Genomic DNA, 25,955 nt, shown 5'->3' with positions numbered 1-25,955 from the left:
GGAATTTGATTAATTGATCCTAAAGTAAAATGTCAGCCTTTTAGGCTCTGCATTGTTTGTCCCAGACTAAGCGCTAATGTCAGCTGTTTGTTACAGGCTAATTGCTAATGTTAGCTGTTTGTTACAGGCTAAGTGCTAATGTTAGCTGTTGGTTCCAGGCTAAGCGCTAATGTTAGCTGTTTGTTCCAGGCTAAGCGCTAATGTTAGCTACCTGTTTTTTTGCTTTTGGTTTGAACAAGTTTTTATATTGTTTTTTGTTTGTTTTTTCTTGGGAAAGGCTAAGGTAAAGAAAATGACATCTTTACTTTTTTTATTTATCTAATTTATGTGAACCAATTTTGTAACTAGCTATTTATCACACATTCCTAGCTAGTACCTTATTTCATCTTTTCTTGTGTCATAACTTTCTGACCTCAAAACTCTGTGTTCCAGACTTGTTTGATGACAGTGACATCTTTCCTGTGTATTTCTAGAGATAAAATGTCTCAGCGTCCCAAGGCTGAGAAACCGACACTATACACCTTTTTTATCTGGGACGCTACGTGACGTTGCAGCTTCACACTAGAAAACACACTGGCTGTTTGGAGCAGCCATTGCTAATTCAACAAAGAAACGCAGGAAGATTAAAAGAGCGAAAGGAACAAAACAAGTCAGATTGTCTTTTGCTGGCTGGAGAGAGCTAACAGGTGAAGAAGGTTACAAGATGGACGCTGAATTAGCCGTCGATAGGGGTGCATGACGGGGAAATTGACAAAAGTTCTGCAGTGTGTCGTTAAGAGTGAGTATAAGTTTAAGAAATTGCTTTGATGGAAAAAGCAGCTTTTCAAGCAAACCTTGGAAATGTAGCTCAACAGAAAATGCACATCAGACTTGTTTCTATTATCTGATTTGGACTGGATTAACTGGTGTGCATGGTGCTATCATTAGGTTGTGTCAAACCTGACAGTTGTAATCACAAAGAAAACTTGTTGACGCGGCCGTGTGCTAGTAAAAATCTGAGATAAGCCATATAAAGTATTTCAGCTTGTTATGTTGTGATTACATGTCAGTGGTCGTGTTTATTGTCTGAAAGCAGAAAAAGCTGACCGATCATTTGATAAGTCGTATTTGTTATGAGCTGATTAGGAACAGATTGTTCTGTCTGCCCAGATGTGCATCAACTCTCCTTCAATAAAAGCCGAACAAAGCAAGTCTAAACAGACTTGCTGGTTTAATCAAGTTCACTGTGTTCATGGTAACACAGTGACAAAAAAATGCAAATGACTGATTCCTCTTGGAAAGCTGATATAAATATACTTTTATTACTTTTTGTTTGTATATGCTTGCATATGTTGTTCTTAAAATTATTAAAATTTTCTAAAAGCCATGTAGATATTGAAAACAGTTTAATATGACTTGTTTGCTATAGCCAACTTTAAAAAATGAAAATGTTAGAACCTTTCCAACTTCTCTGGAAATTGAGTTTATCGCATTAAAAGTATTCCTGTTCTCAAAAAAAACATGCCATTTTTATTTAATATTTAATATATGATCAATATAATATTTGACATACATTTAATATTTGGAAATTTGTTTGGAAAAATAATTGTTTCAAGGTTCCCGTAGAATGAGCCGTTTGTACAGAGTACAAAATATTGTGGATTGTCTTGCTTGTAGTTGGTTGTTTCTACAGTTGTCCATTATATTTTATGCCTATTTTGATACGTGTGTCCCTGACATAAACAAAAATCCCAGTGCAAAGTGCATCATACACCAAACCCTTTCTTTGTGGAGATTAGAATATTGTTTAACCTGATTGGTTATGCATGCTCAAATGTCAGCGGTCAAAAAGAATAAATCTCTTAAACCGAATGCCGATTGTATCTCATAGAAAACACATGGCTTCCTTGGATGACATGGACCGGCAGTGTGTCAAGCTTTCCATACATCTGTTTTTCAGCTCGTACTCTACGTCTGTGCCGAGTGTGTCCACCCATATGTTTGTGAAATGTTGTGCATGTTTGGAATATGCATATACTGTTCAATCCATACTTACACTCGTCTTTTCTCTCTCTTGTACAGGCCACTTGAGTTTCCAGGACTGCTTCGTGACTTCAGGGGTGTGGAATGTAGCCGAGTTGGTCCGCGTGTCGCAGAGTGAGTCATTGCTGTAATTTCTAATGTCAATCACTGTCTTAAGTCACACCTACTGCACGTCTTATGGTTACTCGACATGGTAAATGGTCTGCATTGAGAAACCAAACACTTTTCCTCTTTTCTGTGGGAACGTAACCCAAGCCCAGTGGAAAATAACCAAACCTACAATATTTCAGTTCACTTCGCAATTTAAAAGTCACAGCCGTCACAAGGACACGTCACTCTCCAAACCACTGGTGACTTGTGAAAATCCCTGCCTTGACTGATTAGGAATGATTCTAGCTGATTGTCACACTGATCTAATTACAAGAAATGGGTCAATCAGGGTGTTGCCTTTGTCTGAAAGAAAGCCAGCCTAAGGAAGAAAAAGTTTGTCTGCACTTATCAGAGGGATGCTGTGTGCCTATATGGGCGTTAGCATTTTGGTTAGCTTGTTCATGGCCACTTAATTATAGGCAATCAAGCAGTTTCTGTCATCTGGATGAGCATTGGTATTGTTTTAACTAGCATCTGGTTGTAATGTATCACTACCAACACATAGTGACATCATTTTACCAAACTGTTGCAGACCACCAGAAAAAAAATTATACAAATAGCTTTACTGTTGCGAAGTCCTTGTAACAAGTATCTGCTTTGATGCTAATGCAGTAAAAATCTAAAAAAAAACAAAAAAACACGTAGAGACAAAACCAACAGCCTTCAAGAAAGTAAAGCAAAAAAAAAAAAGGTCCGCTTATGCATCTTCCAGGTAAAGCTTGCATAGCAGCAGTCTACCACGACTGGAATGAAACATAAAATTAAAGGTCCATCCACCAATTACATCCACCTGTTACTACTTAGCTTTGTCACCAGATGTAAGTTTGATGTTAGATATGAACAAACAGTGGACCTCTTTTTAAGCTAAAGACATGTTTCTATCAGTTTGTTAAAGATTAACATTTTGAGTTTGATGGAACATCTTGCATCCACACCAGAACAGTCTGGGAGACTTGCTTCGATTAGTCAGGAAATGCAAAGCATTGCTGCACCTTGTTTGAGTTGGTTTGATTGCATGCTGCAATTTAATCAAATAGCCCAAACCGCTTGTACAATGTCATGCACTTGAAAGAACCACTCAACTAGTGGGCAATATTACCCCTGACCAGGAGAAAAAATTCAGCTGGAAGAAGAAAAGTCGGTTAATTGGTTAGCCGGGTAGACGAAAGTTCTTGTAATAATGTTCATTCATATATCACTTTTCAAACAAATGCTACAAAGTGCATTATCGATAAAAATCAACACATAAAACAATTAAAATCAACAACAACAAAAGGTACAGATAAAGTAAAAACCACTGTAACTACATGTCTACAAAAAGCTCTGATAAAAATATGTTTTTAAATTCCTCTTAAAAGATGACATTGAATCAGCTGATCTGATTTCCTTATGTGAGACATCTGACGAGGCTTGGTCACCTTTTGTATCTGCTTTTTATCAATGCACTTATGGTTTTCCCTAAAATCTGTCCAGTCTGACCCCCAGGAGAGGCAGAGTCTTATCTGACATGTTTCCTTACTACTTGCTCCATGTCACTTCCTCTGTTTGGTTCGCTGGATGGTCCATTTGCTTTCACACTGTTAGCAAACTGAACCAAGGTTCATCTGCAGGTGAAACAAGACCCCCGGGTTTATAAGCAGACCAGTTTTCACTTCCAGGTTTATAAGCAAACCAAAGAGTGCCAGAGTGAATTTGCCCTGAGTTTCAGCCTGAAGAAACTGTATGATAACACTATAGATGAGCTAAAAACTCAGTTAGCAAGTGTTGAAAACTTGTTTCACATTGTTACGGGCTGAAAGTTCCACAGTGACGTTTCTCTAGACATGATAAAACTGTATACTACTGCATACTACATGTAGATTTTTCCACAGCTAGTGAACAATAGGGACTAAATGGAAAAGCAAAGGCGTGTTAGCAACTCGCTGTTAGCTAAACCAGAACACAAGACAAGGAAAATGAATCTATATGTCTCAGCTCTGTAATAGTATTTGTGCTTAAATTACCTGTCTTTGGTTACAATATATACCAAATATCCTACCACAATAACAGAAAGTATTTATTAATGTATGATATCAAAACTAAACCAGATTAAAACCCCCTTGAGATCAAGACATCTTATACAGGAACGGCTTTGGACAGGTCAGCAGCACAGGTCATGAAAACTTCAACTACAAAAATAAACTACATCATAACAATAAATGAAAACAACATAGCTGGAAGAAAAATGAAGATTTCATCCGCTTAAGTCATTCAGACCTGAGGCGTTCTTCATCCAGACTTCCTATGGATAAATGATACGATGCCATATGATGCACCAACTCTAAATGGGTTAACTCACACATGTAAATGAGTTCATCTGTCAAGCCTTTTGGTGGTTCAGCCACTTGCAACACGAACCCTGTGTTGGGCACAAATAAACCATCATGCTTTCAAAGTTACTGGGATTCATTAACTGGGAACCACGAAGCATGAAAATAACAATCATATGTGGAAATAAAGCCGTGGTGTCCATGTTTGTGTTCCTCAGCTCCAGTGGCCACAGCGACAGGCCCCAACTTCTCTCTGGCAGACCTGGACAGCCCTGGCTATTACAACATCAACCAGGTGACCTTGGGACGGCGTTCCATCACCTCCACCCCCTCCACCAGGTACAAATACATGCAAAATACACCTGTAGATAGAACATTCTGCACTAATATTCCTTATTTCTGAACCTCTAATGCATTCTTTATGCCTAGTTTTCTCTACTTTCTGATTGTTGTCTTTCTTGCCCAACTTTTTCCTTCCTCATCACTAATCCTCTTCATCCCACCGCCCTGTCTGCTGCCTTATCTGTCTTTGTGTCTGTCTCTTCCATCGCTCCCTCTCCTGCTCATCTAATGCTGCAGGACTGAAATGGAGCTTTATGCAAGTCTCCCACGGAGGTAGTTAACACTCACTGCAGAATATCTCCCTTGACGCTACTGCAACATAGACTAACGCACAAAAATCAAACAAAAGCCACACACGCATGTTGCATGTCCACAAGTCCCTTTTGTTTTATTGATCACAGATGTATGGAGCCATAGGAATCTGCAAACTCACACAACAATGCGTTCCTGCTTCACCCACCAGTTGGTTTGGAGCGTGAGGCTGTTTTTGGCCAAAACAGACGCAGCATGCTACTCAAATTTGAGCCTTCTGCTTGTCTTGCTGTCTCTAGTCGTGTTGCTTCGTGCAGCCCCTGCTTGTAACAGTATGAACCAAAACAGATGTAAAAAAAAAAGAAAAAGTGACATTTTAGATTTCTATTTCATTTGATTTTAACATATCGCTGTCTCACAATGGAGGAAATAAGCAGCCACATCTGTCTTCAGATGTCCGACAAGCTGTATGCTAAAAGTCCTGGATATCAGCCAGTGGTGACTTCGATGGAAAGTTGGATAAACCAGATAATATTTGTCTTAAAACCAAGAAAACTCACTTGTTTGCTTTTTCTTCAGCTCCAACAAGCGCAAGTCCATTGATGACAGCGAGATGGAGAGCCCGGTGGATGATGTCTTCTACTCAGGCCGTTCCCCTGCGGCTGGCAGCAGCTCTCAGTCCAGTGGTTGGCCTAACGATGTGGATGCAGGTACCCCCGCTTCAACTGCCCCCTCACATTTCAATGTATGCTCATGGATGTCCAGGAGCTGGGCTGTGGTCTGCCCTGAAAATAAAATTAATAAAAGGACAAAACATGTTAAAAATCTCTCCTCTAGTGAATCTCTTTTCAGAATAGGATTTTTTTTTTTGGCCTGAACCAGTTTGACATTTTTGGTCAATCAGTTATTTGCTATAATTTGACACCAGTGTCACTAAATGCTACAAGCTAGCTCTGAGAGGTTAGCCTAAAGTTAATTTTATAATAGACTTTACTGGCCAAGTGCAGGTCTTTCCTGGAGTCTTTTCTTGATTTCAGTGTTATCTGTATTAAGTGTGTTGGAAATATTTATTTAGTCATATTTTTTAAATTGTTTTTAATTCTTAGTGCACACCTTTAAAAACTAACTCTCCAGTGACTGCAGGGTGAAATTAGCAGCTTTGCTAAAGCCCAGTACCAAATATGTTTACCTTTGAGGTCAATGTATTACGGTCCACGTCCCTGTAAATAAATTCCTTCATTCATTCATTAAAAAGCCGACCCCTGTTAGGCTGCCTCCAGCGTTGATGCTAAGCTAAGCTCGACTAATCATCTTTCAGGGTGTCAGCAACACTGAACAAAGCGTTGTAACCTCTACACTCCCTGCCGAAATGATCAAATTATTATGTCAGTGTCGTTAATGCTAAAAGCATTGGCCAAAAAAAAGCAACTTATATAATTCATCAAGGAAGCAAATATTTGTATTTGCCAGATATGTCAAACTTTGCTTCTAAATCCAATTCCAGGCATGTTGTTTCCATAATTTGATGCAAAACTTGCTTAAAATGAGGCAGTAGCCACAGCTCACCTCCTTCCACTCTCATCTCCCTTTGCCTCTTTTCTGCATTTACCACTCTCTTCATGTCTTTCCCCTTCCCATTCACTCTAGCCATCTTCCATTCACTACTTCTGCTCCACGTAACACTTATGAGACTCCACCAATCACAACAAACCTGTCTGAGGTACAGAAATGCTCTGTTTGACACAGCCAGCTTATATTATTTGTCTTATATAGCCACTTAAAATACACAAAGAAACATTTTCTCAGTATGGGTAGGTAGGTTGAAAAGTTTATTTTTTCTTTTACCCTGAAACCTTTTCCACCTTTCTTGTGCAGTGCTGAGAGATGACATATAACCCATTACACAACAGGATAAATGAACATTTTGGGCATTGTCTGTCAAATTTTGAATGAGCAACAATAAGGAGGCAGAAATCTCACAGATATATAGGAATTCAATTAATCAGTCTGAATCTATCTATATAATTATGAGTTAAACTTTTAGGAACACATTTTAGATGTCTGAGCATTTGCAGAAGTAGAAATATTGTGCCCTGTTAGTTCTCATGATGTTAGTAGGAACTAGGTCTGGGCGACCAAAATCTCATATCCCAATAAAGCTCAATTTAAATCCCGATAACGATATACATAATGATATAAAATTGTTTGTGTAATTTAGAGTAAGTCATCAGTTATGTATCAGATGTTGCTTGGCAACAGCAGCAGTGATCTCCTTCCATCTGCAGGAACTATGGCATTTCAGGGGTAAATACCTGTTGTAACATTTGCGTATGGAGTTTATTATGAGCTTTCGCCTCCACTTGACGCTGTTTTTGCGGCTTTTGCTGGTTGACTCTATTCTTTATTCCGTATTCTTTATCCTGATTCCTGTGCAGGTGATAAAATGAGTTAGTTGTGTCAGAGTCCGTTGTTGGGACTGTGAGCTAGTCTGTTGTCGGTTCAACGTCTTTTTATATTAAAACTGCATCCATGCAACAGAAATGTCCCTCTTTTATGAACAAGCTCATCAGTTTTGGTTGGCTAGTCGACCTTTAATGAATTACCTGCTCTGAAACACATCTGCTACCGTCTTTCTCCATGTTTGTTTATGTATTGCAGCGTGCATGCTTTAGGGCGTATGTTGACGTAAAATACTGCAGTAAAGCACCTTGTCGTGGCGTAAACGATAGAGCCTCATACGAAGTGGTAGACATTTCTATCATCCAAAGGATATATATCATCATTGCCCAGCTCTAGTAGGAACATTAACCTTTACTGTAGGTATATAAATGTGTGAGTATCATGTAGGAGATAAAGCTACAGGCTTGGGATAACTCCAAAAGAATTATACTTCTTTATTTCTTGACTATCTGTTTTGTTGAATTGTTGGGCTGCAGCTGGGCCAGCTTGTTATCAAGATTTCATAAGGGTATGTTTCTGTTTCAGTTATTTGCAAGGATAGCTTGATGTTTTGGGAAATTCAATCTGATGGTTAACTTAAAGGAGGGATATCACTGATAACAAGCTAAGAGGAATTTAGTTGACAGAATGAGAGTACAGCTAGCGTTAGGCTAAAACATTATTATTTTAGTTGGTGACGCCAATAAGTGTGCGTTAGCAATTGGTGTGTCTGAGCAGTGTTAGTAAGTAAAGACAGCTGTTGTCTTGCTAAGCCGTTTATTGTAACTGCTAAAAAATAAACAGTAAAAAGCAAAGGAAATTTTGTGTTTTGTCAATTATTTCTCCTCTTTAATAATATTAATTACTGCTGCATTATATTGCTTAGTCACCTTTGCAGCGAAATATAGCTTGGAAGGACTGTATTTCTGTGAAGAGCAGCACAGCTAAACATGTGGGTAGTCCATCATAAAAGGGGGAAAAATCCCCTACAATATTTACTCTTGTTCAACACATATTGCCTATTTTTTTTTACATTTTGTCCATTTTACCCTGTCAGACACCTCAGTAGCACATCAGTACACAGCCAAAACAGTTTAGCGCTGGTCACCAGTCTGATTGCATTTGGCTGTGGGATGGCATCCTGTTCCTCAACGCGGAGTGGCTAAAGGGCAACCAGAGTGGTTGTGTTGGTCACTCTGGCATTAACAACTCGCCCAAGCTGACCCCACGAGTGTTGGGTTGGGTTGAGGGTGGGACTCACAGCAGGTCATTTTATGCTCTCCACTCTCAAATTGTGGAAGTTTTCTGTTATGATTCTGGATCTTTGGGGGAGATTGTTGTCATCCCAGTAGATGGAATCAGGTCCAAGGTTCGGGAGATATGGGATCACCATTCTGATGTGTCTACCTATCAATCAGGTGCCAGTTTGTTAGTTCTGTTTCACCAAAGAATAGTTAGTGCTGTTGCCTCGCTGGTTCAACTCTGGTGTTTCCAAAGAACCTTTTCTCGTTTTGACTGAAAGAGTCTAGTCAATGCTGCTTCATTACGTCATCTAAAACGTAAATGAGCAGGAAGATGGCAGAGTTCGGGGCGCCATTTGTTAGGTTCACCAGCCGGTCACCAAGAACAGAGTTCAGGATTTCAAAATGTAACTTCATTTTGGGTCATCAGTTGCCACTGCACTTTGCCACTGGCTCCCTTTTCTGGTCCTTAAAATCTTTTATAAGCCTTTTTAATCGTTAACTACCTGGTCAAAGCTCTGTTTGTTGCTAGCAGCAGCCATCTCCCATTGTAGATGCTCGAACACGGGCTTTGTCCAATTTACCCCGTCCAATTTACCTTGGATCTCCATGGACAACCATAAAGCCATGATACACTGAGTCTCTTATGTGGACCAATTTAGCTTGTTCTTGGAGCCCGGTATGAGGATTTTAGTCCATGTTTCAATGCTCTTATTTTGGCCAGGTAACCCCGTCTGCTGGTGCAAGCATCATGAAGCTGTTCTCAGCTCTGGCCCAGCAAAGAGTCTATACCTGAATAAAACCAGTTTTGACAGCCAGGAGCCAGTGCTTAGTCTAGCTCCAAACCAGCACTGGAACCAGCTTGGTCGACAAAAGGGCTTGTGACTGACACCCATCTGGCAGCACTTGAATTTCAAACAAGACTAAACACGGTGGGATTTTGGCACATTTTTTTAGGAGCACTATCCACACAATACTTTAAAGATACATTTGTGCTCATACTTATTCATACCCTTTCATTAAAGAAGGAAAAAAACAGCTGCCTGTAAAATAAGCTGAAATTGATAAAAAAAAAAAAAAAAGTAATAATAAATAAAAAAAATGTATAAAAATCATGACATTATTTTCTAATTCTGGTTCAATAGAACTATTTTTTTTAAAGCAAACAAATAAGATAATTTATTACATATTACATCACTCACAAACTAATATTTTGTTGAAGAATTCTTTAATGTTTCCGCTCCAGTCAGGTGTTTTCTGTTCCTCTCAGTCAGACTTCTGCACCTGTTGACAGGTATTTTGTCCCACTGTTCAACAGAAAAGTCTCTCATTTGTCCAGGACCAATTTGTTTGTTTGTTTGTTTTTCTTTCTTCAACTCAATTAAATGAAAAAACAGTGTCTTTTATTACTAAATTATATTTTTGCAGATTTTTAGTTATTGTTCCTTTTTTAAGTCTCCAGTTATTTGAGTGACTGTTGTAAATTCAGCCTTTTCTTTAATGAAAGGGGATGAATACTTATGAGCACAGCTGTACCTGATTGTAAAGGCAACCAAGCAAGCGTCCCAATTAAATATAATGCAGTACTAACTTGCATTATTAAAGGAGAGAAATGATTGACCTAACACAACTTTCCTTACTTTTTTGTGCTAAGTTCAGAGAATATAGATGAGATCAGACTTCAGAACTACTTCAGGAGTTTCAGTTCCACTATAAAGACCTATTTTTGCTCCCTTATGTATGTAAATGAGGACGCCCATTATGAATGTTGTTACATGCACCACATACATTTTTCCACGGGACTTTTACTTTGTTGTGGTTGTTAAGTCAGTTCATCCACCAGTGGACAGTGTTGAGTTCAGAGTTCACCTCCATGTTTTGACACCAGTAATGCACCACTATAAAGTGGTTTACCACTGTCTAAAACCGCTGGAAGCAAAATAATCTGAAGATTCTTTTTACTGGTCTGAACTCCTTCGTTTTCTTCGGATGCATTTTATTTGATGGTTTCTGTGTCATCTCCTTCCGGTTCCTGTTCTTCTTCTCTGGTTTGTTGCTTTTGTTTGTTGTGTGTTAACTAGACAACTCAACACTGCCCCCAGGATTTCCATTTTCTGCATCAAGTGACAGTTAAGCTCCTTGGAAATTAATCAAAATACATGCAGGAGACAGACAAAACTGTCCATCGGTCTGCCTATCCATGTTATATGTCGAGCAGAAACTGACCTTAATAGCCATTTTGTCCAGTTTTCACCCTTTGCCTTTAGTTTATGGTAGGTAATCAGTTTTGTAAGATCATACCATTGAAGATGTAGACCTTTTTATAGAAACAGCAACCCAATTCTGCTCATTTTTGTTTATGCAAACATCCCCACTGGGGGACTAATCAGGTTAGTTCAGCCATGAAGGACTAGAAAGATTTTTTTTCCAGAATGAACAGTAACATCTGGATACATTTAAACATGTCTAAAAAAAAAAAAACAACCTGATCATGACATTAGCAATGGAAGACAAACAAGGCTGCCCACTGTTTCCATGTACTGTGTTGAATAAAACAACAATGGTGCCTGTATTCTGTTTAGTTAGTTTCCAGCTAGCTCTGCTTTCAATCAGATTGATCTTTTTGTTTCTCCATCTATGTAAATTATTTACAAGATCAAATAACTCGGGGGTTTAGATGTCACCATTGAAGGTGTTTTTCCTCTTGTATTATGATATATAGTCAGTGTAGTCGTTATCTCCCCCTACTGGTCTGGCATGATTACTTCAGCATTTGTTGGGATTTCTGGAAAATAAAACTCCTTTCTTGCCGTTTTTTTTTTTTTTTTTGTTTGTTTGTTTTTTTTACAAACTCTTCCATTGTAAGCGGAGTGAGTTTTCTTAAGGTGTTACTTTCTGCACCCTGCGCAAATACAGAGATTAAATTTTGACCATCTACAGTCAAATGTACCACTTCATATACATACAGTTTTCTGAAACCTGTTGTATCACTTTATGGTAGAAACTTTGTTTAAAACCCCATTGTACTTACATTGTACTTGTATTTGTCTCCTCCCCCTTAACCTTTTATGGGGCAAGTGACTATTTTTTATCACTTTGTTTTCTTTCATATTCAGCATGAAACAAATTTTTTTGTTGTTGTTGTTAATGTAACGACTGAATGGAAGTCTTTGTACATACCAGAAGGACAATTTTAGGTTAAAATTTCTGATTTTAAGATATTTCATTGAGTGCTCTATAAACAGTTAATATATACCAGAAAGCACAAGAGTACACTAAAACAATTTTGACCTGTCAGCTGACAATAAATGGTATTCATAAACAAAAAAGGTTTTTGTTGTTTTTTTTTTTAAATTTGTAAAATGACCAAATAAAAACTTCAGATTTAAAAAAAAATGTGACTTTTATCCCAAACTTCTCTCAGGTCTGGTTGTAAAGGCTTAAATCATACATTTACAGTTTTTTTTTCTTTCTTTCTTTACTTGGGCCGGGACAATGATAATGTTTTCTGATGGAGGAGGTAGGCAACATACTCCTCAGTAGGACGGTGCAGAAAATTGTGGAAAAATAAAAGATTTTCATCGTGCTGCTTCAAAGGGAACAAGACTTTGTCATATAAAACAAAGAAATCATACCATAATTCCCAGCAGATAAAACTAGATATCAAATAAAAAACATACTTTTATATGCAGATGATATGAAGCCAGTTGTAGCGTCCCGTCAGCTTGGATTAGCACAGAGACTGGAAGCAGTGAGAAACACAGCTTGCTGCGTTCACTCAGTTTAACCATTTTCACAGCGACTACTTATTTTCCAAAAGTTCAGGTTGTTCCTCCCCATTTTCCAGATGCCTTCTTAGTCTCCCCATTCACACCCTTCTCTGTTGTCTTCTTCAGCGTCACCGCCGAGCAGCACCGGCATAACCACCCATCCTCCTCTGAAACCATAACTCACTCTTTGGCTTACAGCACTTTTAAACACCATGATGGGTACCTCATCAAATGTATTTGCAATGTGACTTCATGTGTATGTCTGGGGTGTAGTATTTGACTTAAAGGTTTTGTTAAATTGCTGGATTTCATGTATTCTCCAATTTATGACGACAGTCCCACTTACACGCTGCTTTTTTAATACTTCCAGCGGTAATGATGTAACTATTTTATAGGCATTTGCTGCACTCTATAACATTAAAGTCTCCATTTGCCCATAATTTAACCACCCCTATTTCTCTCTCTTTCTTTCCTCCTCTTTCTTTGTCTCTGTCTTTTTCCCCTCTCCCTCTTCCATTGTTAACTCTTCCCTTCTCCCCTGTTTGGCCTTTCAGTGCAGCACCATTTGGCCAGTGTGCAGGAGAGGAAGATTAAGCATGAGAGCGATGGAGTGCAGTTTCCTTACCATGGTTAGAACATTAAACATTATACTGTGTACATGTATACATGCTCTACTTCCACTCACACCACCCTCAACTTGTGTACATCTCTATCTGTTTGTAACGTCTTGTGAGCTCTCAGAGCTCGTCTACGTTTTTCATCTTTCTCTTCTCCTCTTCCTCTCCTCTACCCTCTCTTGTGTCCTGTTCTCCGGCTATGCTGCTGCTGGGTGGGGTTGTGTTGCTGCCAGATGTCTGCTGTTGTCCATCCTGGGCTCGCCAAAGCCTTTTGGTAGCCCGGTAGCTCCACAACACCCACTGCCTGTCTGCCTGAAAAGATGCTGTTGGGAATTTGTAGGAAAAAAATCAGATCTGCAGCAGGATAAAGACATCTCTGAGGGATCTCTGAAACCAGCGTACTGTCTTTTATAATTAGTTGTATGAAAAAAGAGAACTCACAGTGTAAAATGTGCCCTCTTTGGAATCTTAAAATAGTGTAAATATATCCTTATACAGATTGCAAAATGCTTTTATTTAACAAAAACTAAGCCAGAATGTAGAACTTGCATTTTTAAAGCTAATTACAGCTCATAACTCAGGAGCTTTCAGTTATTTTCTGATGAAGTCTGTATAACTTTATCAGTCCTGTGTTGCTTCACTTCATTGAGGTTTGCAGCATTTGTCTGTGCACAGCTCTTTCTGGCAGGTCATACTCCCATGCAGTCGTAACCATTAATAATAATAGCCAATAATGTAATGAAAATTAGAGCTAATGATATAATAACATGTTGCTAATAATGTTACAAGTTCAGACGCTGTTGGTTGGTTATTGGCCCAGCTTTAAAAAATCCATTCAATATGTAAAAATTGCAGTCTTTAATGTAATAAAACTGATTTGGCCCTGCGATGGACTGGCGAGCTGTCCAGGGTGTACCCTGCCTGTCGCCCAAAGCCAGCTGGGATAGGCTCCAGCTTCCCCGCGACCCTGAATTGGAATAAGCGGTTCGGAAAATGAAATGAAATGAAAAACTGATTTGTTTTCTGAAATTGGTTAAAGGGACGATTACATTATTGGTATTATTGCATTAAAGATGTCCTAAATCAATCCATTATTGTTCTCACGTATTATTACATTGTTGGTTGCTACATCCTTCCAAAAAGCTAGCATTACATAGCATGTGTGGCTAATGTAACATGTCAACTTAGCGTTAAATAACTTGCCTGAAAGGTACAACTTTAGCTGATAACAACTACTTCATAACATGGTTAGGCCCCAGAAATGTCACCGGCATTAGTATTAAAGCATCGCCTGTCCATACTTTTGAGTTTACCAAAGTGTAGTTTCTCCTAATGAAGAAAAACCAACAACAGGACAAAGAAAACCCGGAGACAGCTGTGTTTAAAGCTGTTCCATCTTTAAAGCAGTTCCCCGTTTCGGCCACAGAAAGCTAAACCTGACAGAGTTAAATGTTTGTCAGTTATTTATAAACACCTCGCAGAGATAAACGTAGCTACCTTTGAAGCTATGTCATTTCTCTCTGGTGGAGGTCTAGATAAAATTCTCATGACATAGTATCCACCAGTCTTTACCTGTCAGACAGATGACAGCACATTTGACTGTAAATCAGTTCATAGTCCAGTCATTTCCCATGTTAACCTGCGCAAAGTTTCCTAAATTGAGTTATTATGATCAGATCTGTTTGGCTGGACCCTGAAAAGGTGTCATGACGTGTTTGCATGCATCATGTTTTAACAGATTTTTGACAGAATTGTCTGATTTTCAGAAGTCAAAAATCAGCAATTTCTGATGAAAGAAAACTGTTTTACTAGCACTCATATTCAGTTTTGTTTTAAAATAGACTTTACTATATAAAACAAATGGTGCAATACAAGCCGTAACGTGTGTGGTCATGCTAGGTTGACGTACAACAAGGATCATTTCTTCTGAACTTGACAGTGTGTGTTTCCATACACATCGATAGGAAAAAAACAAACACCAACATGACCCACCCGTCTCAAACAGAATGACCTTTAGATCCAAGTTCCTGACTGGATCAAAATATTCCAAAACTTTAGTATCTTTACATGAAGCATTTTTTTTCAGAAAACTTGTGTAAACACGGCTACTGAAGCAGCAAACCCACATCACCATCCCTCCACCACCGTGCTTGCCTGTTGGATTGAGCTGTTTGTGTAGATATGCTGTGCTAATTACTAAAAAAAACCAGATACGTTAGTCCAGAAGTCTTTTTCTCAGAAACCGTGTTGCTAATCTCAGCTGCCATGAAGAGAAGACTCTTCTTCCTGGTTAACCTTCCAACAAAACGCCAAATTTGATCAGTTTTTGAATTCAAAGAGGGTGCACTTTCATGTCTTACATGACTTCAGGTGCATTATGATGACGCCATCTGATCCAGAAACCGTCAGCTGTTGTAATTTAGTTGTTAAATCCAGAAAGAGCAACATATGAAGACAGAGAGAGAGAGAGCAGGGAAAGAAAAGAGATTTCCTGTCTTGGTGCTTCCAGGTGTTTGAACAGAGCATCCCACCTGCTGCAGGCCTGACTCATCTGTGTATGAAAGGCAGCACGGGAAGAACAACAAAACAACACACAACTAAACACACTCAGGTGTGTCATCAGCGCACAAGGTGCCTTCTGTCCCGGAGACATGCTTACTCAGTGATACACATGCTCGCAAATGTCACGCAGACACGTGCGCAGCAGCAAAACTACATTTAAGCTTTTCTCACTGATTTACATTCACACACACATAAACACACTCCCCCAGTCTGGAGAGGAGCAGCGTTCCGGTCCAGATGGCACCTCCATGTGTCTACAGCAAAGGGAGCTACTGGGTTACAGCAGACATCTGTTCTGGTGATGGTGGTGGTGGTGTTGGGAGTGAGAGATGAGGAAAGGAGGAGGAGGGAGGAAGAGGAAGGAAAGGGAAGGGCCTCTGCCTCCTTCCCGCTCTGGAGGTGATTCTCTACCTGAACGAAAAGCTCTGAGGCATCACAGGTGATCATGTAATTCATCATGAAGGCTGCTGTCTCTGCTCCGCTCTGCTCTCTTCTCTCCTACCTGTTCACTCTTGCTGCTGTGTGCTGGGAAAACCTGCTTTTCAGTAAAAGATGAAGGTGTGTTTCCCAACTATTTATCATTTCAGCAGGAAATCATGAACTTCTTCACGTTAAACTGTGACTTGTTTATGGATGCTTTCCATGAACGTTTCACAGCGTTTTTCAGCTCTGCAAATATGTGTTCTCTGTTGTTTCTCGACCTGAAAGAGGAGAAAATGAGCTCATTTCTCTGTGCTGCACGTGTGTGTGTGTGTGTGTGTGTTTGTGTGTGTGTACAAGCTAGCGGACCAGTTCTGTGACAGTTTGTGCGGTCGCCAGCTTGTTAGCGTGGCAAGACTACAGGGTCATGGGAGCAATTGGCTGCCAGGCTGCGTGTGCAGCGTGCCAGGAGCAGGACATAGAAATAATGAAGAACAAACAACCGTGGATGTGTCTGTGTATAAGTATAGACTCACACACATGCACACACAGATTAAGGATAGATCAGAGTAACTTCTGTTAGCTTTATCAGACAAAGCATTCAGGAGGCATCTGGGCCTCGTTTGCTGCTCCTTACTGCGAAATCACATATTACCAGATATTTCACCAAGATACCGACTAATTAGGGAATATCACAGGGACTAAAAACAATATGTATAATTTAAGGCTGTATGTGTGTGATAAGCTGGTTATAATTGATGTTGGGATGCGGTGGCGTGCAGTTATTTGTATATGAACCACAGAGGAACTGTCTGTGTGGAAGCAATGCATGTTGGGATTCATTTTTGCCTGTTTTTAATGATGTGATCAAAGCAGCTAAATGCCACATGAAATGATGGATGTTCATGTAGATCTGCATGAAGAAAGCTGGAGAACTCACAAGTGAGATTCATCAGAAAAAGATGAGAAAACCAAATCAGAGCCAAAAACATTCATATTAAATCTTTCATATCCCTCAATCCCCCCAAAACTTGGACGCTTTATTTCCCACAATGCAACATGATGCATCTTTTGTTTCACCAAATGTCCACTTTTAATCAAACCCTCACACCTCAGGAGGACCAGTAAAGGCTTAATCATGTCAAATAACCTACATTACATCACTATGATAGCAAAGTTTAGAAACTTTTAATTTCATCTTTGATGTTCAGAATAAATCTTTTACAGTAAACATTTTCAATTATAGAAAATTATCACACTCTCTGTTTATATTACACAAATAACAAAATGTGTGCTTTTTATTTTAGCTACTGGCAGATTTTAGGCCTTGTGAGACTTTTTTTTTTCTTTTGTTGCCTTTCACTTCATTAATTCTCTATGTTTTGGTACTTTGGTACATCTATGGTTACAGACCGTTCAGAAAGGAGACAAAACACACTTTAACCTGAATAATACCAGTATTTTTAGTCATAATTACTTAAAATTTCCATTTTTCTGTTGAAAATTTAATTATTTAGTCATAAACAAAAAAAAACAGCAAAGATCTTACATCATTCTCAACCTTAGCTTATAATAGTCAGGTCGTCTGAGATATATTGAGTGTATGGAGTGTCCTTTATAACTTTTCTTACACAATAATGAGATAGACAATAAAGGTCCCTGGTAGGTATAGTAGCACCTAGCAATGGCATGTATCATTAGCAAGTTAACGTTCAGTCGTTGTAGGTAATTTGTTTAAATAAAAAGGTGAAAACAGACAGGTTTATGTAGAATTTAAGCAGTTTTCACAACATAGGTTATGTGGCTGCAGCATCATTACAGCTGCAGCTCTTGGAGGGCCTTAAAAGAATTCCTGTAGTTCACATTGTAGAGAAAAGTCACAGAAAGAAAGTTGTTAGAACATCCAGTGGATTGCAGTTCGCCGTCTCGAGGGACACATTGGTGCAAACCCATGCTGACCAATGGCGACCACTGGAACCATCTGTCATCTTCCGCATGATGTGGAAGACTTATGTCCTTATTTGAGGAAGAAGACGAGCAAGTGAAGAGATTGCTGTGTGGAAAAACTGAGGACTTTGCATGAACTTTAGTTTGAGATGAAGTAAGAAACCGATTTTCCTGATGGTGGCGTGTTCAGGGTAACACTGTCAAGCTTGTGTTAAAAAAAAAATTATTGTCCCACTTGATAGGACTGGTAGAGCAACAGAGGACGCGAGGCCAACTCAGCTTCTTTGAAAACTTTATTTTGAAGTTTCAGCAGGGTGAAAACCTTAAAGAAAAGAAATTAAATAGGAAAAATTAGAAAATAGTTTTTACCTCATTGTTTTTACCTCATATTTATATATGAAGAGACATCTTCTTTGCCATGACAAACACCAGCATAACGTGAAAGTGGAACAGGAATTGTATCATTATGTTTTTTTAATTACAGCTCTAAAGCAGAAATCCAGCATCTGTAAGATGTTCTGGAACAGTATGAATCCACAGCTGCATCACTTCCCACCTTCTTGGACTTAAAGGATCTGACACTGATGACGTTATCCCACATACCTGGAGATGTAGAATAGTTCATGCTTCAGTGGCTGTGGACTGTTTTAGTGGGAAAAAGTGGGAATATACTCAAGTTTGGACAGCTGGTCATAATATAGAAAGTGACTAATTGCAACTGCTGATAGAAATATATTTTTACGCCTTTTGTATGGAGGAATTTATATTTTATTCACTGATTTCGTGATTTTTGAGGGGGGAGGGGGGTAAAAATAAAATGGGGAAAAAAAAAAAAGCCTTCAACAGCAAGTACCATTCGTCCCATTTTAAACAAACTCCCAACAATAATCCTGAAAACACAACATCCACAACTTTATACAGGCATAGCAGCCAGTAATGTAATAAGTTTGGCCATTTTAAATGTAATCAAACCATTAAATAACTTTCTTATAATCTAATAACAATATAGTATGTCAGGATATTGGTTGGTTATTGGCCTTGCATGAAAAAAATCCTTTGAAAATGTGATAACTGCAGCTAAAAATGTAAAATTGCTAGGGATTACCGGTATGTTGGCGTTAATATCAAATGTTAGTCTGTTTTTTAACATATCAGTATCGATACCAATCAATACCAATACCAATCAGTAAAACTGCGCCAAACGCCATGTGACAGGGATGCCTTGTGGGGTGTTTAACTGAAATGGAGAAACAATGTCAATGGTTTGGTCTTTTTTTTTTTTTTTACAGTATATACAAATATACTCAAAAGGCAGTATGTAATACTCACAAAGTGGAAGTAATGCGAGGAGGATGCCACGTCACAACAATCAGTTCCTTCAGTTTATGTCATCTAAAACATCACCAAACACACTCAAATGACAGGAAGCTAATGCTGCTAACGCTAACTTTCATTCTGTGCTAAATTTAATTGTCTTAAAACATATGTATAGAAATTGGTAAATGTAGTTATTGGCTAAAACAGCAGTGTTTATATTAGTATCGGTCCAAACTTTCATATTGGTGGATCCCTAAATAACACATAAATAAGACGTTTCTCAGAAATGTCAGTTCCAATTACGTTGTTGGATTTATTTCACTGAAAATGATGAAAACTATCATATTAGTCGCTACAAAGTGTGTCAGTGTTGATTTTGTACTTCATTTCAGAGCCTTTATCAGCAGTTCATATGTCATCATGCAACACATCATACTGAGACAACACAAAAAACTTTTTTTTTATTCCTTTTCCAAACATTTTCCAAAAAAAATCCCATCATTCAGAGCTCAATTTTAAACTACCAATAAAATGTAACCAGATGGACAAAATCTTTAAGATTCTGTCATGATATATAGATTGAGATGGTTGACGTTGACTTTATGGTAAATAAAAGTGTCACCGTCCTCACTATCGTCATTCCTCCCATGTGCATGGCTGCACATTAGCATGTGCTCCTACCTTCCTCCATATTTCACTGTGCCCACACAAGCACAGCTGCACCCACAGTGCCTCTGAGCATTATGGGTAAACGGCGATAAAACATTTCCCAGTGTACCCTTTAAAAAAAAAAGAAAAAAACTTTTCAGAAATCTACTGGCAGACTTTTTATGCTTCACTCATAAAATCTATTTCCACGTCCCTCGGGGCCATGCTGAAATTACCCACATCTTTATTTGACTGCGTTTGTTTTATACGTGTGAATATTGTGCCGTTTAGTCGTTTACGGGCCTCTCGCTCACCAAGCTTGTTTATAACTGTATCCTTTCAACCGAATCTGAAGCAAAACAAAACATGAGCTCAGTTTGTTCCAGAGAGAAGTAATGAGGACTGTGTGTCCACTCCGATGCACTTTTCTAGACTTCTTTCATTCCTCATTATTCTCTCCGTTTATGGATTTTTCTTTCCACTTTTATTTCAGCGTATATTTAACATTGCGGTTCCCGGCAGAGGTCAGGCGCACCATTTGGCGCAGCTCCCCAAACCCAGAAAGTCTAAAATGTGCCTTTTGGATTACCATACATCAAAATAAATTCCCTCAGCCCCCACCACACAAGGCCTTGATCACAGAAGAGAGCCTCTTTTATCTGTGGCTCTCACACTTTTGGCCATGTTTCTGGTCCGCTGGTGAACCGGGCCTATACTTAACGTGCCCGTTTTTTTTTTTTTTCACCAAACTGAGGGATATTTCATGCGGTACTTCAACCTCGGCCGACATTTATAGACGAAGGGGGGACACTTTAATACGTTCGTCTGTGCCGTCACCGCTCCTCTCCAGCTTAACTTCTTCCATCTTTGTGCAGCTCTCCCACCTAGCCTGCACTGGGCGGCGTGCCCGGTGCTCGCCACCCAGCCTGAACAGCTTGCGCGAGTTGAGTGTGTATGTGTGTGCGAGATAGAGAATGAAAGAGGGTTCAAGCACTTCATATGAAATATGGCTGGAGCATTAAGGCAGTAGCATTAAATGTCTGACTGTCAGATATGCAGGACACTACATCAGAGGATCCATTGATGTGTGTTTCTGGCATGCTCCTCTGCATCTATATGTAGTAGCGCAGGCTGTGCTGGCAGCAGACCCAAAACAGGGTCTGCTCCAGATACGAGGCCATCCAGGATCCCATTCATTCTGAAGAGGCATCCTGTTCAGAGTACGCTGGTTGGCATGTTTGTTTACCGCTGGGCTCAGAGAACGGTGGGATTTGTTACAGTTAAAGAAGAAGAGACGCATTTAAGATGTAGTGTTTTCCCAAAGTAAAGCTTTGTTGTGTTAAATCACCCGGTGGTGACCACAGTTGGCATTTCCCAGCTCTCCTCTGCCCCTTGGTCTCCTGACGCCCCGTCCCATCCCCTCCCCTCCCCTCTCCCATCACCTCCCCTCACTCTGAACCCCTGCTGCTTCAATACATGGCCTCCTACCGGACCCACCCCTCAACACCCCCCCTCTCCAGTCGATGGACCGCAGAGCGTACACAAACATAGCGTTTTTGGACAGAAAATTTGTGAGAACCCATCTGTATGTAAAGCCAATCAAACAAATCAATGAATGAATCGATCAATCCATTGATTTTAATCACAATCATTTGATTTTTGTGATCAAATTAAAGAATTCTGATCAATTTTTTTTTTCTTTTCTTTTTCTTTGAGTAGAGTCAAAGTAAGAAAAAGCAGCCATGTTTGATTAAAACCTCGTCTCTGTTCTGCCATTCTGTTGATCCCCTTTTCGCCAGGACTCTCATCGCCTGGTTCTCATAAGAAGCTGGGGAAATTCGATTTCAGCGCCCTGTCCTCCCAGACGAGGTCCCCCCGCATGGCGTTCACCCACCACCCACTGCCAATGCTGGCGGGAGTGAGACCAGGTGAGACCAAACCAGCTCCCAATCCCGCTGATCGCCCCCTCCCTTCCCAAACCCTTCCTCTTCCACTCCTCACCATCTCCTCCTACCCACTCCACCCTTTCTCAGGGACCCCCGCCCCTCCCTCCCCTGTGGTTTAGCGGTGGGAGCGCTGACTTTGGGATATGAGCAGCTGGGAATTTCAAAGTTGGCAGGTTGCTCTGTAGGTCTGTGCCTCCTCCTCTGCCTCCTCTCCTGACCCTGTAGGGTGTAGGTCACGCTGGTGGTGGAGCTTCAAGGGTGTCTGTGGATTTTTGTGCCTTTTTCTTGGTGGATGGTTGGTGTTTGAACATCTGTAGAGTTCAGATTTCTTCCTCTTAGAGCTTTAGGTTGGTCGTTGCTTCTGTCATTTCTCTAATTTTCTATCATTTTTACTAGAAACCTGTTTATAAACCACAGAATGACCAAATAATGCAGCGCACAATGGATCCGGTGCATACAATCACAGAAAAAGTATGTGAACCCTCTGGAATGACCTGGATTTCTGCTTAAATAGGTCATAAAATGGGATCTTCATTTAAGTTATCCAACAAACAAACACAGTCATCTTACACCAGGACCACACAAACACTGGTTTGGTTATAAGTTGTGTTATTGAACATGTAAACATTCACAGTGCAGGCTGGAAAAGGACGGGAACCTTTGGATTTGGACAGCAAATCCCAAGTAAATGTTTCCTGTAAGTAAGGTGTGTTTATTTGTAGAACACATTTCACGTTCAAGACTATTCAAAGTAGTTTACCTTGAACATTAAAAGCATTTCAGCAGGAGGAAGAAGAGGCATTAAAAGGTACATAAAAGAACAAACAAGCAATATGTAAAAAGGCGTGCAAAAATCATAATAAAAGCATATAAAATAACTGAATTATATTTAAATATTTAAAAACAAGCAGAAAGACTAGACCAGTTACAAGATACTGGGCAGATTTCATGCCTATGGGTGCAGATAAGACCTGCATACCGATCAGGAGGCGTTTTAGACTATTACAGCTCACAGAACTGTTGAAGTTTATCAATATTCTCTTCATATTCTGTTGTCTAGAGGTCAGACCACAGCATCTTAGTCAGGCCTCACACACTCCAGAAGGCGTATTTACATATTTGCTTTGGTTCGTGGTCCAGTTGCATCATCACAATCTTTGTTGATTCATTTTCAGATCGACGATGGTGAATGTTACCGTGTTGTGTTCAATAAAAACTTGAAAACAAACAATTGTTTGTGTGCTATTAGTTCCAGAGACAGCTTTTATCTGTTGTTATGGACTCACAGGAAACTCAAAGAGGTTTACATTTGTTACATTTTATGAAAAATATAATATCTTGGGTTTTTTTTCTTGGGATTAATTTCTTTCAAACCCTTAGATTTTTCTGAATTTTAAATTTTCTGAACAAAACTGCAACAAAACAGTGAATATGTACCATTAAAGAGAATTAAAGACAATCCTATAATAAAGCAATTACTTTACACTGTAAAAAGTTAGCAGAATATTTACACTTCTATTGATTTGAGCCGTAGAAATCTTCTCTGGAGCTTTCATCACAGCAAAAAATTAAAAGTCTGAGTTTCTCTGCCTCCGCTGCTTTGATTTGACCCTTCATATTTTTTAATTGGTCTCTTGGGATTCTATCATTTTTTATTTACACTAAGTCTCTGGGGCGCCCCTTTAATGCTCCAAAAATCCTGGCAGAAACCATCTAAACTGGGCAGCTGCCCAGGATCTTAGCTCTTCATATTCACTGTCAGCATGGCAGCTGGTTTGGTGGTGATATGACTTGACTTTATGGGAATATGCTCCAGTCAAGCAGGATGCATAAACTCATGCAGCTAAAGGCCTTGAAATGGCATTTTGTTGGCGCTTAGAGTTCCTGTGTACATGTAAGGTGATACTAATCTGATCACAGCTCCAAAATTAATCTGGTTTTAATCAGGTCACCACACAGCAAACACAGGACTATCTAATAATCCAGGAGAATGCTATAAACACGGCACTGACAGCGAAACAAATCAAAACCATTAATGTGTCTTTCTTTCACTTCCTCTGAAATTCGTATGAGCTTTTCTCTACAGTGTAGGAAATCCAAATTCATTATGTCTTCATTTATACTGGCAAGACTACGAGTACAGTAAGGCTGTGAGCCTGAGCCGCTGTGTCTACCAGCTGACTCCCAACAAGGCTGAAACAAGCTGCTTACTTATCAATCATAGCCAAGAGGCCTTCAAAAATAAATCGTCTCTTAATTTTTCTAACCGCGCCACAGATCGGTTATGAGACTTTCTCTTTATTTGTTAACTCACCGAGTAAAGGAGCTCCGCAGAGATAATTACCCATGTGCTTTAGTTCTGTAGCGACGCTACATCAAAGGATTTTTAAGCCACTGAGCAGATGTGAGGCTAAGGGGTTGACCACCATGTCATTAAACCCTCCTCTGTGGTTGCTGACAGACCCTGTGCCTCTTGAGATGTATCTGCAGCCAACCTGATCTCTGCACTTGTGCATATAAAGCGAAACCGTTCATAGCAACGCATAAACACACATATGCAACATCCGCTCCTTGCTTCGGCCAGCAATTCTGATTTACAGCTGTGAAACAAACTTTAGCACCGCAGCAACATTGCTGCCACGTTAGCATGAAAGTGTTTACCACATCATCAGCATTGTTGTTCTTTATGAAAGATGAGATCGGCAGGGAGTCAGGGGCCAGAGGAGAGAAACTGAGCAGCATACCAGAGACACCAACACACTGCAGCTGTGGTCCTGCATTCAGCCATCTAAAGCTGGAGTTTGTCAGCTTGTTGGGATATTACCCCCCCCCCCTTTGGTTGGTGAAATGCGTCACCACTAATTTAGTTAGCTTCTCAAACGCCATTCAGCAGCATCAAGATGAAAAAACTGGACTAATTGGAGAAAAAACTCCATGTTTACACATAAAGTACACAGAACTAATACACTAAGCGCATAGGCACCTAGCCTACAAGCAAAAAAACTGAAATACATTGAAATGATGGAGGTAAAGTGCAAAACTATGTTTTCTACACAGGTATTAATCAATTAATAGTAAAGTAGCCTCATTAGCAGAACATAAGACTTAGTTAGTTTAGAAACTAGGTTATTAAAAGTTGTGAAAACAGTTAAAATAGTCCAATTTATGAATGTTGATAAAGCGACCTAAAACTAAAATGTAAAGGGAAGAGTAGCCATAAACTGTGGATGAAGAAGAAAAATAGTTAGCTAAACATACATTATAAATGAGAACCCAGTTCATTTAAACTTATGAAAACTGTTGAAATACTTTAAAAAAAAAAGTGTCACTGATAAATGTTTATGTTGCTATCTAAAGCTAAAATATTCCAAATATATAAATATACAACCACTGAAGTTACTTCAAATAATTTGAAAAGTTTCATTAATAAATAGTAAGATAAGTAGCTAACGCTAACAGCAAAATGGTGAAACTAATTAAATTTCTCTAAACTAGTCAGATTGATCAAATTTGGTAGTTCATTGGATATCTTGAATATGTTTTGTCCTAGTAAATTAACACGTGTAATTAACACAGTAATTAAAACGTCAACATTATCCCTTCGCTTATGGGACATTACAGTGGTACTGCTTCCTATCAAACAGTGTATGAAAACAAACAAAACTAAACCAAGCCTGTTGCTCATTATCCGGTTACTTCTTTGATATTTACATAATTATAGGAAATGTATTTATTGCATGCAAACCATCCCAACTTGTGCTAAATGTTTAGGGAGTGAAGTTACTTTGGGTCTGTAGCTGATAACCTTCAACTAACCGCATTTATCTTTTGCTACACAGCAAAATGAAAACAGACATATACTGCAACTTTCTGCAGCTCATCCGGTGCTTACTGTCGTTTTGAATTAACACTGGTAGAAAGATGTGAAAGTGTTCATTATATTTTGGTGAGTTTACACAACAGGCAAAGAGCG

The 25,955-nt window shown here is 39.3% G+C and overlaps 1 protein-coding gene across 8 annotated transcripts in view; it reads left to right on the top strand.

The window, feature by feature from the left end:
* nfixb (nuclear factor I/Xb) overlaps window positions 1-25,955 on the top strand; it is a 194,454-nt gene that overhangs the window by 147,136 nt on the left and 21,363 nt on the right. For 5 of the 8 annotated variants that reach the window (XR_013771557.1, XM_079252582.1, XM_079252578.1 and 2 more), the window contains 4 exons: window positions 2,062-2,136; window positions 4,700-4,820; window positions 5,655-5,785; window positions 13,080-13,154. Coding sequence is in view for 7 of the 8 variants with exons in the window: in XM_079252582.1 (XP_079108708.1) it covers window positions 2,062-2,136; window positions 4,700-4,820; window positions 5,655-5,785; window positions 13,080-13,154 (402 nt within the window). In the remaining variant the exon portion in view is untranslated. Of the gene's footprint in view, window positions 1-2,061; window positions 2,137-4,699; window positions 4,821-5,654; window positions 5,786-13,079; window positions 13,155-21,835; window positions 21,965-25,955 lie in introns of all 8 variants that reach the window. The other 3 variants (XM_079252583.1, XM_079252580.1, XM_079252584.1) reach the window with 2 other exon arrangements.

The sequence above is a fragment of the Telmatherina bonti genome, assembly GCF_933228915.1.
Source record: "Telmatherina bonti genome assembly, chromosome: 14".
NCBI lineage: Eukaryota > Metazoa > Chordata > Actinopteri > Atheriniformes > Telmatherinidae > Telmatherina > Telmatherina bonti.
The sequence above is the reverse complement of the archived record's forward strand: the minus strand, read 5'-3'. Positions and strand labels throughout refer to the sequence as shown.